This window comes from Denticeps clupeoides, chromosome 7 (genome assembly GCF_900700375.1).
Source record: "Denticeps clupeoides chromosome 7, fDenClu1.1, whole genome shotgun sequence".
NCBI lineage: Eukaryota > Metazoa > Chordata > Actinopteri > Clupeiformes > Denticipitidae > Denticeps > Denticeps clupeoides.
Genome location: NC_041713.1, coordinates 19185510 through 19203025, shown reverse-complemented (window position 1 = coordinate 19203025; position 17516 = coordinate 19185510). Strand labels below are relative to the sequence as shown.

The window sequence follows — 17516 nt, the reverse complement described above, 5'->3', positions numbered from 1 at the left end:
GTTTGAACTCAACATTGCCTTAACATTAAACTACCCACTGAGAGTCTTAGTGGAACTCTCAAATTGTAGTTACAAGTAAAGTCTATATTTAGTTATACATTTTATTCCAATGCACTTTTACCAATCCAATGTTTTTGACCTTTTTTACTGTTCTTTGTAATACTTATCTGATCAATTTGTGAAGTTCTCTTTTGTAAAGTAATTTGAATGTGATATACAGTTTTTTTTTTTTTTATGCAAACATTTGCATTAAAAGTACAAGTATATCACTAGTCACTACAGTCAATTCAGAGGGATGAAATAATATTAACACTGGCTCATTTAAGACTTTGAACAGTTTGCACAGCAGTTCTACAAGGACTGTGAAAATGTCATGCTTGGCTGTAAATGTGTAGTATTTTTTTCCTGAAGCCAGGGTTAACCGTGTCAGAAAAGAGCAGGATTTCAAAGATCCCCGCTCTACCGCTGAAGGGGACACAAAAGAAATGTGAAATGTGAAAATGTTGAAAATGTGATTGGGAGCCAGATTGTAACATAATCATCATTTAATCCCCCCGCGCACACCTCCCATATATATTTTTTTTATCCAATGTTCTTCATTTTTTCAAATCCCAGCTCCTATCTCCATCTCATTGAGTCAGCAGATTATTTTCCCTTTTTCCAACATCAACCAACCTTAAACTTAAACAAGACATTTTGTATCTTTCATTTTCATGTAACATGTGAGCACACATAAGCAAGTAACTATATGCCGTGAGGCAGCTGCTCAACTGAACCAATCTGATTTATGGCTAGTTGACCCAAATATACATTATGTTTCATTGTATGGAGGTTTTAGGGGACTGAATGGATGATGTGTATTAGTAGACTAATTGTAGGTACTGAGTGATGCATCTGTGCCCTGAGTGTTTGTGCATGTGTGTTTTGTAATAAAGCAGAAGTTGGGCTTGCAGTAATGATCCCTAATGTGTATTTTAAAAACTTATTTGAAATTATGGAATTGAATTGTGGCATTATATTCATTTCTCCGTGTGCAATTTCATTGTTTGCCATTCCACCACCATTAAAGTATACAGCAGAATAATTTAGCAAATGCAACTTGTTAAAAGCCTTTCAAATGCAAAGACTCTGTTGCAAATTGCCTAGGCCATAATGCTTCACTCCACTTACTCCTTTTACCAATAAAAATCAAAAGTAAAAAATAAATAAATGGGGCAGGCCTGTGGAAAATCAACAGCAACAACAGCAAAAAAGAGAGAGCAAATAAGGAATGAAAGGAAAACTGAAGAGCTTCACAGCCTGTCACTTGGGAGAGCACAACACAGCTAAGCCTCAGAGTGGGAGGTGTGACTCTGGAATACCGGGACGTAGAGACTAGTGCTCTGGCTCTTGGATATAAAGGCCAGTACAGCACTTACTTTGATTGAAGCAATTGCTCTGTGTAACTATCCGGCAGACCTGGCTTCCCCTGGGTGCCAGGCGCAGCAGCAGAGAGAGAAACCACATCAGTATTGCATGGCCCCGGAAAAAAAAAAAAAAAAAAAACCAAAGGTGCTATACATTATTGCTATGGCAACCAGTCGTGTGTAGAAGATCGTATTTATTGACTCATTGAGTGTATTGATTGTCTCAATTTATGAACGATCCAGATACTGCAGAGACAATAGACAGAACAACAACAACAACAACAACAAAAAAAAACGATGCTGGTATTTCAGAATGGCCATTGGCTGAAAAGCATGTGAATCAAATCAAACAACAAGTAGGGAAGGAACCTGATGAAAAAAAAAAAAAAACACAAACGTATTTGTTACAGTGAATATGCAGAGTTGGCGGAGGGGGAGTAGAATTGTGGCCATGGAGGACACACAGCTTGTGGGTTTCCAGAGGCAGGTGGTAATGGGGGTCCTACAGATGTGAGCAGAGTTACAGAATGTTATGTTTCATGGGCTCGTAAATCAATAAGCAGGCAAGACGTTCTCACATTGACATTGGCAGTGACGTTCCAGTGGCAGATGACTTAATAAGCCATTCATGTCTAATGACAAAAGATGGCGTGACAGCAGATGTTTATTAACACCCTACTGCTTCGTCCTTCTATATCATAATTCCCACCGTTCGCTCTCCATCCTGGGTATTCAGAGCCACAGAATCCAGCAGCAGTTTATGCTCTTGTAGCCTATTCAGCCACATGTGCCCAACCTCCCACGTTAAAATATAGTTGAACTAGTCAGTTGTTCCAACATTAAACTAGAAATTGAAACGATGTTTACTTTTGTTTGTAAAATAAAAATAAAATGGAGATAAATAAATAAATGGCTTAATTTGTTATTGTTCAGATAACTCAGTTTTCCAGTCAACAGTGAATTTTGAACATAACATTGATTCACTATTGAGACAAATGCTGAAATGTAATGAAAAGCTGTTTTTTTTTTCTTTGCATATTATACCGCAGCTCTATGACGTATCCTCGGACAAAAAAAAAATCTGAGAAGCTGTAAGAGTGAAATGTGCCCCTGTAGACCCCTAACATGTACTATCATGAGGAGCAAAACCATGACCTTAGTGTATGAGTTATATTAAAGTCTCTCATAGTAGACTGTTAAAGAAATACAGCTTTGCTTTGAAGTTTGCAGTAGCTTGATCCAGTCCCTCGGAGTAAACGCTCTAAACGCTGAAAAGTGGGCAACTGAGTAAAGGGATAAGACCAAAAAAAAAGAAAAGAAATATAAACCCTCATGGGAAAAGGAGGTAAGGACACTTAACTCATCGCATGCATCATCATAGTCAAGGTGATTTATAGATTTGCTTTATGCTCCCGACAAACAAGGAATAAATTCATCTCCTGTTCACAAATATAAATATATTTTTCTTGTATGTATAATATGTACAATAATTTTTGCCACCTAGGGTCAGTGGCATTGGTATTCGGGGGGGATAGAAAGCATGTAAATAAATTCTGGCTATGGGCACAGACACATACATATTTTTTTATTTTTATTTTTTGCGAAAAAAGCAAGTCCCGGACTGATTGGCGTGCTTGAGCACTCTTTCAGAGGGTGATGTGGAATGGCGCTCCTGGATGCAAGAAAGGCTGGTGGTTTTGCTACGAAGCAAGTCAGTCTGCTAGTCTCGTATGCTCAGAGATTCCTTGCTTTCCTCCAGCTCCCACTGGAAGTTCTGCCCTGTCATTTGGTAGAACATCATGTTAAAGGGCTTGTAGAATTTGTGCAGCCTACGGATGACATCCGGGTCTATTTTTGGGTGAGTTCTCCCCTTCGATTTGCCAAGGCACCGCGGGGTGCTGCTGTCCTCCGGCTTCTTCAGGCAGGGGAATCCCTTGGTTTTGTTGAAGTAGAAATGTTTGTCCGTGACGATGCGCTTGAGTCCGAGGAAGTCCTGCACTTTGGCCATCTCACCGGCGGGATCCACGATAAGCCTCTCCCCGCTGACGAAGTGCATCTGTGACAGCGGGAAGTACTGCATCCAGCTCTCCAAGTGCAGCGCGTAGATCCCTATTCGCAGGGCGCTCCACGATGCGTCGATCAGGCCCAGTGTCCGGTTCTTGAAGGCCAGAACCTCAAAGGTGGGGATCTCCGGCTTTTTGGACAGAGTCTGTGTGTAGTCCGATATAGCTCGTGTCACCGGGTTGCGAACCACAATGATCAACTTGATGTCTTTCGACATTGAGTGGATCCGCTTAGGTGCGTTGTTGGTCACAAAGTAGCTTGGAGTCTTCTCCATCGTGATCTGTCCCTCCAAAGTCGAAGGCATCAAGTCTCTAAAGAACAAGAAAAATGGAACAACGTAAGCCGAGCGTAATTAAACACATTTGCACTGTAGCGTTAATGAGGGAATCCAAGGACTGAGTGCACGCAAAGTAGGTACAATTATTAAGCAGTAAATTATTTGAAAATTACACATGAAAATAACCGTTATTATCGCCGGACATTATGTCGGTGGAAAGGAACGCACGCCGCTAATTACACCCGTGGAGTAATTTTGGAGAGATAAAAGAAAGAAGATGAAACGGGAAGAGTACAAGCGTTCTCATTGCTTAATTGACTCCATCTGTGTTACTGCAGGAGCTGTTTTGGAACTTTAATAATGAGTTCGCTGCATATCATTAATATGGCAGTGCCTGGGGTATTGTTTTGTCATACATTTATTCACAGAGCTCCTGACGCTCAAAACTCCGAGCCCTGCTCAGTCGCAGCCAAGTCTTTAACTCTTCGCTTTTTACGCGTGTCTCTAGCTTAAGGTTATTGGGGTGTGCGTAAGGGGGGTCTTGCTTCATTGGCGGCAACAGCAATTAATTATGATATTCTCTGTGATCATTTGAAGCCGTGGAGAAAGGCCTCAGACTTAAAAGATTTATCTTTGGGATAACTGGGAACCATTTGCCAGGGCTGCAGATATAACAGTGGGCTTTGCAGTGACTGAGTGGCAAAATAAATACTCAGAAAAGGCAAATGTGGTTTGTAGAAAAGAAAAATGGAAAGAATGTGCATATTTTTGTGTTTCTCATTTTTGTGAATAATAAAATATGGGGCAAGCTACTGTGTTGTGAAACAAATAAATTATTAATTATTTGGCTTCCTCTCTGTTGCATGTGGAATGAAGAAATGCTTGATAATCTCAGTCTGCTAATCAAAGAAATATAGAGCATTAACGGTATTTTACATTTAATTTTAAGCTTGTTTATGATGTCACTATTGTCGTGTGTGTGTGTGACATACATACACACACGCAAACACACACATGTTTCATAAATGTGTATATATACATTTCAGACAGTACTTTGCTTTGTATTAGTTTGTATTGTATTGGTGAGCAGTGGGCAGTGTGTGGGGACGGTGCTTTGCTCTGTGGCACCTCAGTGGCACCTTGGCGAATCGGGATTCGGAAAAAATAAGTTGAACCGGCAACCTTCTGATTACGGGGTCGCTTCCAGAACCTCTATGCCACCCCTGCCCCTTATAAAGTGCAGAATGTTTGTGTAAAAACTTTAAATTAGTTAATGTTGCTGAGATCAGTTCTCTGGGGAGATCATATCATCACTTCCAATACATATTTCCAGATCATAGTTCTTGATGATGTTTCACGTCATTCGTTATTGTAGAACACTGTTGTCAACTACCATCAAGTATTGCAAATTTGAATTTGGGGCAGTGGTGGCCTAGCGGTTAAGGAAGCGGCCATGTAATCAGAAAGTTGCCGGTTCGAATCCTGATCATCCAAGGTGCCACTGAGGTGCCACTGAGCAAAGCACCGTCCCCACACACTGCTCCCCGGGCGCCTGTCATGGCTGCCCACTGCTCACTCAGGGTGATGGGATAAATGCAGAGGACAAATTTCACTGTGTGCACCGTGTGCTGTGCTGCTGTGTATCACATGTGACAATCACTTCACTTTCACACGGTGACACAACAAAATGTATCCCGTGCTTTTAACCATCACTCTTGGTGAGCAGTGGGCAGCCATGACAGGCCCCCGGGGAGCAGTGTTACTTGGCCCTCTGTTGTAAGTATTGTTTTTAAGCTGCTACTCTTTCATGTAAACCACTTCTATACATTCTTCTCTCTACAAGAGATGGGTGCACCAGGGTCCCACTTGTTTCTGACAGTTCTGAGCTAATGGCACAGCTGGACATATTTCGATTCCAGAAAGAAAATAAGCTTGATATGTTTTTCACATCAAGTTTCCTTGGCCGACCACTGCATCTACAATCTTCAACTTTGCCTGTTTCTCTGTGCTTCTTTAAAAGAGCTTGAACAGCACATCTGAAGCCCTCTGGCTGCTTTGAAATAATTGTCTGGTAAGGACCTTGCTGCAGAATAACTACCTTGTGTCTTGTAGCTGTGCTCAGTCTTGTACGGTGTACGACATGATGTCGTGAATCTGGCTTGATTCAGTTTGGCTGTTCCCCACGAAGGTTAAGTGACAGTGAACAGTGATTCGATTAGCTAACTTTGTATTTTGTAAATTGCAAAGAAATATTATTTATAGCATTTATTTTCTAAAAGCATTATTAGGTCACGGCATGTTTTTCAACCTGCCTAAAACTTTTGGACCATCCTGCATACATATGCAAATATGGACTGTAGATGTATGAATTTAGCACATATGAACAGAAATGAAGTAATAACGTCAAGCACATCAATCATTGCAATGTTAGACACGTTGTAAATGAACTGCACCCTTTAGCAGAAGCCGTGCCAGTCGCATCAGATGAGATGCACACGACCGCGCCGAAACCCCCAAACGCCCCTTCTCTGTACACACGGACGCTCGCTCACAAGTGGCTCTGTAATTTCATTTCTGTAACAGCATTGCAACTCCTGATGGGTAATTTCCCAATGGATTATGCTCGGCTCAACACGTAGCAGCGCCGGGGCTACTTCTCGGGGGCCGTAATGGGATATAAAACATATCTGCAGAGCGTGCTGTGAGTCGGAGACGTATTAGTTTTCATTATATTTCATCAATGTTCCCCACTTCCTCTGAGCGATAATGAATGGCTAAAGATTTTTTCTCCTTTCAAGGTCTTCAGGGTTTGGCTATTTAAAGTCAACAATAAAGCAGGTTATGTGGTAAGGTCTACTGCATTTTTTCTTCCCTTTTTTTGTGTGGTGTGTATGTCTTTGAGAGAGAGTCAATATAAAGAAAACCGTGCACTTTGAAGCGGTTAATTCTTTCCAATGCAGCACAAACAAAGATGTCTTTTAAATGGGGGGATGTTGTGTTCATCTGGACTGAACATCATACCAACGGGAGGCATGGCTTGCGCTCAAGGTAACCTTCTTCATTTGAGACAGGCATGCAAGAGGCGACTGTCGTCAGCAGACTCAATGGAGCCCATTACAATGTCTAATTACAAAAATATGGAGATTACAGAGCTGCAATACCTTCATTTGTTCTTGAGGTCAAACACATTTTGATTGTAAGCAAATCAGTCATGGATCGTGTGCAATGAAAATGTCAGAGGGACAGACACACACACACACACACACACACACACAGCAATTCTGATAAACAAGCTCATTTTCCTATGCGATGTGGATGACATCCCTGGCCTTGCAGACATGTGGAGACGAGAGAAAACAGGCAGGGATAGTTAACTCTTCCTGCTCTCGTCCTCAGCTGCTCATCAGGACACGGGTCAATCAGGTGGGCAGATAAATACAAACGTTCCACGCTGAAAGGTTTTTCTAACCATCTGCTGTTTGCGTACTCAATCCATGAGGGGGGCGTCTGAAAAGGGATTCTTGCACTCCACCCAAATCATGACCGCACAGCCTGTGTGTCACCATAAAATGATCTATGAATTGGATGCAAAGATGACGTAGGAGTTATTTATTGTACCGACTGCTGCTGTGCGGCTCATGCCGAGTTTTAATTCATATTAATGACCCCAGGTGAGGATTTTTTTACAACAAATCATAAATAATTGCTATAGGCATACCTAGAAATGCAGATTTCATTCCAATTATGACATGGTGGAGTAGCCTCGGTATTATACAGGAGAGGCTTTTGATCAACTGCACTTGCTAAAGAACTTAGTAGCTTTCAGAGTGAAGAAGTACATTTTTTTTTTGAAGATTTTTTTTTTTAGCTTTGAAGCTAAAAGCAATCTAATTGCCACTTACCATGATCCATAAATGAAAAAAACTGAGCCACAATGATTATTTGAGTCAGGCGTCTCTGTTATTTAAATGCAACGAGACCTCAGAAATCTAATGGTCTTTTCTCTGGACAGATCCAACACTTCAATCCACCTGACCTTGCTTTGAACTATTTTATACACAGGCTCAGTATTTGTTGCATGGCTACCCTATCTTTTATGATTTGCCCACCAGAGTGATGCTTGTAAAGAGGCATTCTTTCAAGTGATTACCACATTCACCCATTGATAATCACAGTTTTGTATCGACACTTATTGGTAGTTGCTAGTTTGATTCCTGGGACGGACTCCTGCTTCCTGACAGCCTTGATCTGTGAGTGTCGGAGGATGGATATATGGAATATTGTGCTATTCCCTTGCATTACAATTTTATCCAGAAATAGAAAAATTCATTGTGTCACCAACAAAACATGAAGCATCAATTTGTTTGACATCAATTAGATCAATTAGTCTGTGTACTAATACAGCGACACACAGAAGCAGTTGGTACTGGAACAAAATTGCTTCAAAGACAGAAGGTTTACACACATAAATGCCTTATTTTCCAATTACATTGGCAATGATACCTTTACCATGGTCCCTCCAGCAGTCCATGGGGCAAGAGATCTGTGCATGCACTCAGATTGCTTGGGGGGTATTGGGAAGTGCCGGCCCTAAGAAATTTGGAGCCCTAGGCAACATTTTAGGTGGCTCCCTCTTGCATCGCAATTAATTCCACTGCTAGTGTATATATACTTACAAGAAATGGAATTGCTTTTTCTTAGGCATTATTTTATTTAAATAAACCAACTGCAAATACTTTGAAAGAAAATGCAAAACAACATGAACTCTATCTAGTTAGATGAAGTGCTCTCAAGTTTTGAAGGCAGGTTAAGAGGGACAGACCCCTGCGCCATCAACGTCCTGCCACCATCTATTGTCAGGGTGTCAAAAGGGGCACAGGTTGGAAGGGCTGCAGGAACGGGGGTGTTTCATTTATAATTTTATCATTGTTATTAATTGCTTAGACTTGTGGAAGAAAAGATTTGATACATGGCACAGATAATTCAGTAAAATCATTTAGCCTATTTGGAGAGAGATGATTACAATGTTAGAATATGTCAGTCATCCTGTGATAACGCATGTGTCAATGTGTCGGGGTTGTTGGGAGAAGGAGGCACAGAAGCAAATCATTATGATGAACAAAAGGGATTTATTTCACAAGACAAAACTTGCACGAGCGCTGAAAAGAACAAAAAATGAATAAAGTAAAACTAACCAAAAGGCGTGTGTCACTTGCCGGGAACTGAAGACCTCAAACACCGAGTCTCCACATCTAAGTTGCTCCTCTCTGTTTTTAACAGGTCCTGATGGCTCCTGCTCTATAGGAATCAGCGGAGAGCCATCAGGACCTGTTAGTCAGAGTGCCTTCTGTGAGATTTCAGCCTCTGGGCTTCACACCCAGACTACTTGTTCTGAACAGGTGTTGTCACTCAACAGGCTGTAAAACTTTAGGGGTCAACAACATTTTTGTAACAAGAAGTGCGGGAATAATTCCAGGGGGCCTTTTCATTGGTGGTTGTGTAGCATTTTGCCCTGATACAATACTGCTATTTTCTGATTGACTGTTGTTTTTGTCTTTTTGTCTGGAAATTAACAGGCTCTAGGACCCCGCAGAAATGTGCTTGTTTCATATGCTACTGTGTGGCAGTGGTTGGCCTAGCGGGTAAGGTAGCAGACTCATAATCAGAAGGTTGCTGGTTCGAATCCCGAACCGCAGAGGAGCCACTGAGCAAAGCACACACTGCTCCCCGGGCACCTTTCATGGCTGCCCACTGCTCACTAAGGGTGAAGGGTGAAATGCAGAGTATGCATTCTGTTGTGTCACCGTGTGCTGTGCTTGCTGTGTATCACAATCACTTTCACTTTAGTGCCCGTTGTCTGAGAAATATTGGCCGCTGCAGCATATTAGCCTACAAATTCTCTTTGCATGTGAGAAATACAATGTGTGTCAGGAGTGCCTGACAAAAGACAAAAAAAAGTGACTGTCACGCTCACTTGAGAGCCCTGTAGACGAAGGATGGGGCGGCATGGAAGGGGGCGTGCCGTGGTGGCCTGATGGGAAAGTTACGTATCATATAGAGACCTGCACATGCACTCAGACTGCCTCCACTACGCATTCATGGAACACATGCTTGAACCTGAAAGTTTAGAGTCTGGAGGAATTTCTGTGTGGTAAACGGTAATCATTACTAAGCATGAGAAATGCCATGTGTGGCAATGTGTGTCTCTTAGTCCATGCCCTAAGGTGCTATTCCATAAAACTGCATTCAAATCAAGATGTAATAGATGTAAAATTAAAAATCGGTGTGCTCTTTACCTAAAGTCATGTTGGACAATCTGGATTTGCAACTGAGTTGTTGGGGAATCCTGCTCTGTGGAACACTCCCATGGTGTTCGTGGATGCCCCTGAGAAGTGAAGGTCAACCTTTCTGGTTTGACCCTACACCACACTGGCTGAAACCCATGTGATAGACCCACGTGACAAAAAGATACACAGTTTATAATGTCTTGAAAGCAGTGGGAAAAGATGGTGGATGGAAACATCTGTACCAGTCTGGAATGGCTCTCAAAAACCCTTAAAATTAACTCAGGCTCATAATGAGCTCGATGTCGCTACTCAACCACTAGAGAGTATAGATAGGTGAGTTTAATTAAAGCAAAACATATCCGCGCCGCTGTAAATAAGCCCATTATACTCCGACAGTGCCGATAGTTAACAGTTAAAGGAAGAACTGACAGCTGGTCCTGATCAAAACCTTTTTCTCTCCTCGCCTCCCGCGATCCCCAGAAGACCAATCTACTTCCAACACTGTCGCAGCCGCACCAGTCTGTGGCGCTCAGATCTCCGGTCACATTTATGAGCTTTTTGGACAAAACAGTACACCATAAAAAAAGAACAAGGTGCTTTACGGGGTTCCTGCAGTGGGACGATAAACTTGGTAATTTGTCAATTAAGAACATTCTGCATATTTTGTCTCACAGAGTCGAGTGGATTTACACTGAAACAATTATCAATGCTTACAGGTTTGTCTGAAAGTCTGAAAGAGTTCAGCTTGTTTACTCGCGCTCTCCGTTTTATGATGTGCATGAAGTAGATTACCAGCACCACTCTTTTTGAATATTTATGGCGGCTACCAGCCAGCGTTCCGCACTCGCGCCTGTTTATGTCCCTTTGGATGAGCCGATGAGAGTGCTTCAGGCTGCACACATACAATTTGCCCACAAAAGCCCTCAATATTCCATGATTGGTGTTCCAATTACAAAAACAAGTAGACGTGATGGAGGGTGTTGTGCTTCAGAACACAACAGGACGGAGGATTGAAAATGACTCGTCACCCCTGTTATCCCTTTTCAATGTCATTTATTATTTTAGCGGCAAACACTGTTGACTGTGCACTAGCAGGAAATAAACTCCAACCTGTAATTGCCAGTCAGACCTGAGCACATCAGAAGCAAAGGCTACAATTTAGACTCAGAAGAAGGCAGCAGATCTGGTCCATTTAAGCAGAACCGATTAATATGACAGATTGGACATGATAGATTTTACAGCAGAGGAGGAAAAATTAAATGGCATGAGTGCTCATCTAGCTACTTAGGAGATTTTTGCTGTTGACCGTGGCTGATAACTCCACAGCTTTTTAGCAACGAGGTCTTGGCATGAGTGACAGCAGTGAAGGATACCCATTAGTGCATGGATAAACATGCGGGCAGAGACATAAAATCCCCCTTTAAATCACAGAGCCCATATGGTGCAGATTTTCGCAAAATGAGCTCGGCACGACCCCTGTGCTTACACACCTAGAGCCTAAAAGTACAATTATCATAAAACTGTGTTGTAAAATGTAACATATGGTGATGGACATGAAGATAAATGCAATTATGCAATGGTGGAGCAGTTAGTGTTGAGGCAATGCAACCTGGCTTCCACTGCCATTCCACCGCATTCTCCCACCAAGGCTCTGGCTTAATACCACAGTCCAAAGACATGCAATACAGGGGAAATACTATAGCTGAGTCTGTCCTTCTGTGTTTGTGTGTGTGTGTGTTTATGCTGTGATGGACTGGTGCACAGGCTGCTGGGAAAGTCTTCTGCTTCCCTATGACCCTGAACTGCATAAACAGGCTTTGCAAATAAAATAGGTGGATGTCTGACCAATGTATACAACTATATAATGTTTAAATTGTATTCCATTTCTGATTATTTTAACATTAGTTTTTTATGCAATTACTGTTAAATAGGGCTCTACTTTAGTTCTATATTACTACCATTACTAATAGCTCATTCACTCACTATCCCTAACTGCTGAAATCTTCATCAGGGTTGTGGCTTCTGGAGCCCACCCTGGGACAATTTAGAGCTGCCAATAGAGCGCACATCTCTGGGTTGTGGGAGAAAACTGGAGAACCAAGAACCTGCACACGCAAACCTGGAGCCAAAATTCAAACTCGGTAAGCTGCGGTAAGGCCACTATTTGTAAAAAAATTGTAACATAATATGAAGACATTTGTACTAACTAAATTTGCAATGAAATGCTCATATGTAATTGCATTAATATATATTTTTGCTGTGTGTGTGTGTGTATTGCTAAAGATGACACACAGAGGACACAAGAGCATCTAGGTTTTTAATGAGACCCAATGTATAGCTGCTTTCACAGGTACACGCTCCACGCTGGAACACTCCAGTATTCTTAGAACCAAGCCAAACCACAGGCGCTCCATCAGGGTCCTGATACTTGCTTGAGTCAGCAACTCAAGACCCCATTTGTCCACAGTGCTTACTTATAATAGCTCCGCACAAACTAGTGTTTCGGGCTGGCCCAGGCACTGCTCTGCTCCCTATTACTTTCTCGCTTTATAATGACTTATTAGCTGTCAGATGTTCTATAACATATTTTGCACTAAGAATCATGAATTCTTAGAACCTGTATTCTTAGAACCAAGCCAAACCACATGCATGCATATATATATATACACATATATATACACACACACACATGCATGCAATGCTTAGTAATTAAAGTAGTGACATTATCATATACATTTTCTTTTACATAGGGCTGTGCAGTGAATATCTAATGTTAAGTGATTTTATTGAATGCTTTTCTCCGCCGCCCGTTTGCCCTCACTCTGCAAACAGCCCTGAAAAATTCAATTTATTTTGGAGAAATGTCCAGGCCAGCAGAAACCTCCAGAATTTTTACGCGTTAGCGTGCCGCTTTCCAACGTCCACCCATTTGTGGCCGGCACAATATCAAAGCCTCCTGAGCACCAGAGGAGCTGGGACATTTTATTTAAGAGCAGTTTTAGTAAAGGGCATAAAGGCGATTGATCGTACGCTGCTGCTTTTCTAGGCGAGTCGCTCGTCGACACCACAGCTGACTTCATTTCTGAGGTGACTCCAGAAGGCGTGAGAAGTAAACGACGCTGACTCCTCCAGCGCTTTCTTTATCGATCACTGCTGCATTTTCGCTTTTTGCCGGGTGGCTCACTATGCGTTGTGTTTCATGCTGTAGGACGGTGGGGAGAGCAGCAATGGTGTGTGACTGCTGTAGCAGTATTGAAGACGAGACATGACAGGCAGATATTTCAGCATTTCTTATCACTACAATCAACAAAACGAGCAATTCAATTCCTCATAAATCTTAATCTACTGTGCAAAACTCTTAGCCACCAACATAGAGCGAATATAGTAATTGTGGTTTAGGTTGGTTAGTGTAAAACAAATAAATATTGGTCAAGCGGATTAACCTGCAGTGTATTGCATCATTTATCAGACGCCCTTATCCAGGGCAACATAAATGTTGTGGTTACATGGACAGTCCCCCTGGAGACACCCTGGGTTAAGTGTCCTGCTCAGGGACACAATGGTTGTAAGTGGGGTTAGAGTGTGTGTATAAGCGAGTGTGTTACCCACTGGGCTACTACCACCCTTTTGATATTATATTCTTATGACATTATATGTACAAAGAGACCGAAAATCTCATTTGCTTTGTTCTCCTGTTGTTATCTGAGCTACTATCCATTCTTTTTTTCACAACATAAGTCATTCACATGTTCTTTCTCAATTATTGTTAATAGATTAAGATTGTTCATATATGGTTTGGAGAAGCCTGTACATGTGGTGGAGTCTGAACATTTATCACTTCTATGAGCTGGGGCTTTTCCAGTTCTCCTATTCCAGCGTGCAAGTGAATATCTGAAAGGCATCTGCTGATGCATTAATACATGTAGTCACCCGGTAGTAGTAGCCAGATGACAACCATGTGTATCCCTGAGCAAGGCTCCAGGGGGACTGTCCCTGTCAATGATTGTAAAGACATCTGCTAAATGTAAAATAAAGAGTCTGCACATGCTAACAAGAACCAAGAGCTAAACTGAAAGAGATGACTGTGCTTGACACAAATACAGAGGCCCAAAAGAAGCTGACAGCCACTGGTGGTGGGGGGCTGCTAGGGCTGAGAAATTATAAAATGAAAATGTCTGATCTTATTTAAGCAAACCTGTGACACTCACAATCACCACAAATTCTTGGCATTATACGGATCACTTGAGTTTTATAAAAGCCAGTGAATTCATCAAAGCATCTTCAAACAGCAAAAAAAAATCAGTATATCACATTCTGGTTCATATTCTTACAGTTGCTGCCTCAGGCACCGGTTGTTCACAGACAGCATTGTTACACAAAGCATATTGTGCGCACTTCACCTGTGTTCTTTATGTTATGGCTGAACTGTGAATACTGTGCAGCTCCGCTAAAGTGAAGTTTAAAGAGATCTCTTTAGACCACGATAACAAATGTCACTTTTTCATGTCAACACAGCACAGGGACCTGCAGGGGCACCTTGGTTAATTTCTCACTAAAGAAGGACCATAGCAAAACAATTGTTCATTTTGAATTTCTGATCCCGAAACATGGATAAAACCCAGGACCCCAAAAGTGGCCCAACCGTCACAGAAACAGTCGTTTGCTCCGAAGACAGCAGAGCCCTGTGGCGGAGACGCCACCTATCACACGACAGTGTTTATTCGTGGTGGAAGAAAATAGGCTGCTAAGAATGCTATAATCATACATAGAGGCACCTAAGCTGTTCCATTAAGGTCTAAGCCGACGTATCGCTGTAACCTTTACTAATCCAAATTGTGCTTTCGCCCGCCTGGCACGGATTGGGGGCTCAACAGCTGTTCATGAAAACCCACACAGAGCGAATCCACACGCAATTTTACAAATAATAAAAGAAACACATATGTATTGCACCATATGAATTGTTTGAGGCATTTTAACACTCCACTTCCCTGTCAGCCAGAGCAGGCAAATTCCCATCTGCTTCAGCGAATTAAGCCGTTCGGGTTCGGACCTTGGAATGGGTTCGAGCGGGATCCCTCAGTGAGGTTTTGTACCTGTCTCAGCCTGGACACATGTTTTGTTAAAGAGACACAGTTTTGGGAGGAGCCATTGTGCCAAAAGCCTCAGGGCACGAGGGTTAACAACTCTGTCAAAACAACAGCCCGGGAGAAAAATGGGCTCCAGGCAGTTCTCCACAATAGCCGGCCGCCGCTCACTTCTTTTAAAGACTTTCTCCACGTCGGACAGAGTTCACGCACCGCCGACGCTCTTCCGTCCACCTCCTCTCCTCTCGTCCCCCAGCCCCTTTTGCTATCTATTCTCATGTATATTTGATGATCCTCAAGACCAAAGCGCAGGATGTGCAATCCAATTTCACCCAGCTCAACAATGCCACTTGCAGACCTGTTATAAGCTGAATCTTCATTCGCAGCATGTTGTGTGTGTTTCTTTTTTTTTTTTTTTTCACACGTCTGGACTTTCTTATCAAACTTCAGCATTATATCTTCCAGCAGCATGCTGTGCCAACTCAAGAAGGTGTGTGTGTGTGTGTGTGTGTGTGTGTGGGGGGGGGGGGGTGTAGGGTGTAGGAGGAAAAAGAAACATTCTTTATCTTTAGGAAAAGCCACATGGAACATGCCGACTGTGAAATGGCTGTCCCCAGACGTTGAACAGTTCACTGGCTTGCAGTGCCGGAGATGGATCTAGATATATGTGTAATCCCGAGATGGGCCTCAATACAGCCCTCAGAAAGCCCTGGGCCAATGAGCAGCTTGTTAAAGCACTTCCAATAAACCACTGTACAAATCTTTAATCTCCACGGCCGGGGTAGCCTAACATGACGAGCGATTTCTGACATAAACACACATGGCAAATGCAGGATAATGTTTTACAGATATACAGATTAACTCGCATAATCCTCACTGCCAAAGGCATGGCTTAGAAAGAACGTGTCAACGTGTTTATGGATGGGGAAAAAATTATATATTAAATCCGGATTCCTCCCCCCCCCTGTAATCTCAGAGATTGAACTCTTCCTGGAGTATCTTCTCAATCTGACTCAATATCACAGTCTCCTGACTGAGCTTGGCCTTTGGAAAAAAAATAAAACTACAGTTGAGGAACTTTACTTATACATCCGGCACTCTGTGACTGTTGTGAAAAATGAGTGTGAACTTGGGGTTAAGACAGTGCTAAGTATAAATGGTATTTCTCCAACTGCGGCTCAAATAACCTATTTCAGAGCACCTTCCCCCAAGGTTGGAAGGGACTAGATGAAACTCGATGGGAGTAAATTCCCAGCAACTTCAACACACGAGATAATGTCAGTGAAAGTGTACACTGTAGGCATCATAGCCTGTCCCCCCCCCCCCCCCCCCCCCCCCCGTTTAATTTATGCTTTGTCTAATAAAAACCTAACCTTGCAGAAAAAAAAGGCTTTGCCATCTTAAGTTTGACCAATACAAAGACAGTTTAATACCCGGCATACATGAAATAAGCTATGCTGCCCGTCCATAAAATTCAACGATATAATAATTTGTTGGACCGCATTTAGCCTTGGTTATGACACACATTCACTGTGGCATTGTTTCACCAAGCTTCTGCAACATTACATTATGCCTGTGAAATATGGCTGTGCCCAGTAGTTGTAAAAAGTGGCTGGTGAATTTTATCATTTATCAGCCATATTTTGTGATGAGTGCACATGGTGGGAAATCAACTGTGTACCCTTTTTATTGTTGTTTAGGCAAAAACATAATTAATATACTGTACTATCCTAAAACAACATGCACGGTGTGGAAGTTACGTGTCAGACACTCAGATTTACTCCCACAGCAGTTGGGTTTTAAATTTTCACTATAAGTCCAGTGTGTGCGCTGCACCTACTCTAATGGCTACAGACAAAGTGTCTCTGATTCCTCCTCAATATGATTAATGATGTTAATCAAAGCAGCTTTTTACGCTGGGCATACTGGGTGACACTTGATGTCATTAAAAAAATCTGAGTTGAGGGCAAGTTCAGAACTTGCACACGAATGCGTATTTGAGTATTGAAAGACGTTTTTCATGCTGCTTTTTTGCATGGGAATGCATTTTTTCAACATTACCTTTTCAAATGCATCGTGAATCTGCCGATTATTGGCCCTGTTGGCTTGCCGTAGTGGAGGGTGAAAGGGGTGGGGTAATTCAAATTATGTATATATCATCATTATTATTACTTCTACTACTTAGTAGCCTTTGCTGTGCTGGTAAATATTCATATTAAGACACATTAATACAAACTACTTCTGAGAAACTTTGGGGGCATTTTGGTTGTATCACAGTTGCTGTTTTTATTCTTCATACCCTCATGGTAATAACAGGACTCAGGAACCACATGACCTTCTTCTATTGCTCCAGAGTCCAATCTTTATGCTCCCTAGCAAAACTGAAGCTTTTTTTCTG

The 17516-nt window shown here is 42.1% G+C and overlaps 1 protein-coding gene across 1 annotated transcript in view; it reads right to left on the bottom strand.

The window, feature by feature from the left end:
* Window positions 1–1791: 1791 nt before the first annotated feature.
* Window positions 1792–17516, bottom strand: part of hs3st4 (heparan sulfate (glucosamine) 3-O-sulfotransferase 4) — a 76482-nt gene continuing 60757 nt past the window's right edge. Inside the window, exon 2 of the mRNA XM_028987667.1 lies at window positions 1792–3781. Coding sequence (XP_028843500.1) covers window positions 3127–3781 — 655 coding nt within the window. The 3' untranslated portion in view covers window positions 1792–3126. The remainder of the gene's footprint in view (window positions 3782–17516) is intronic.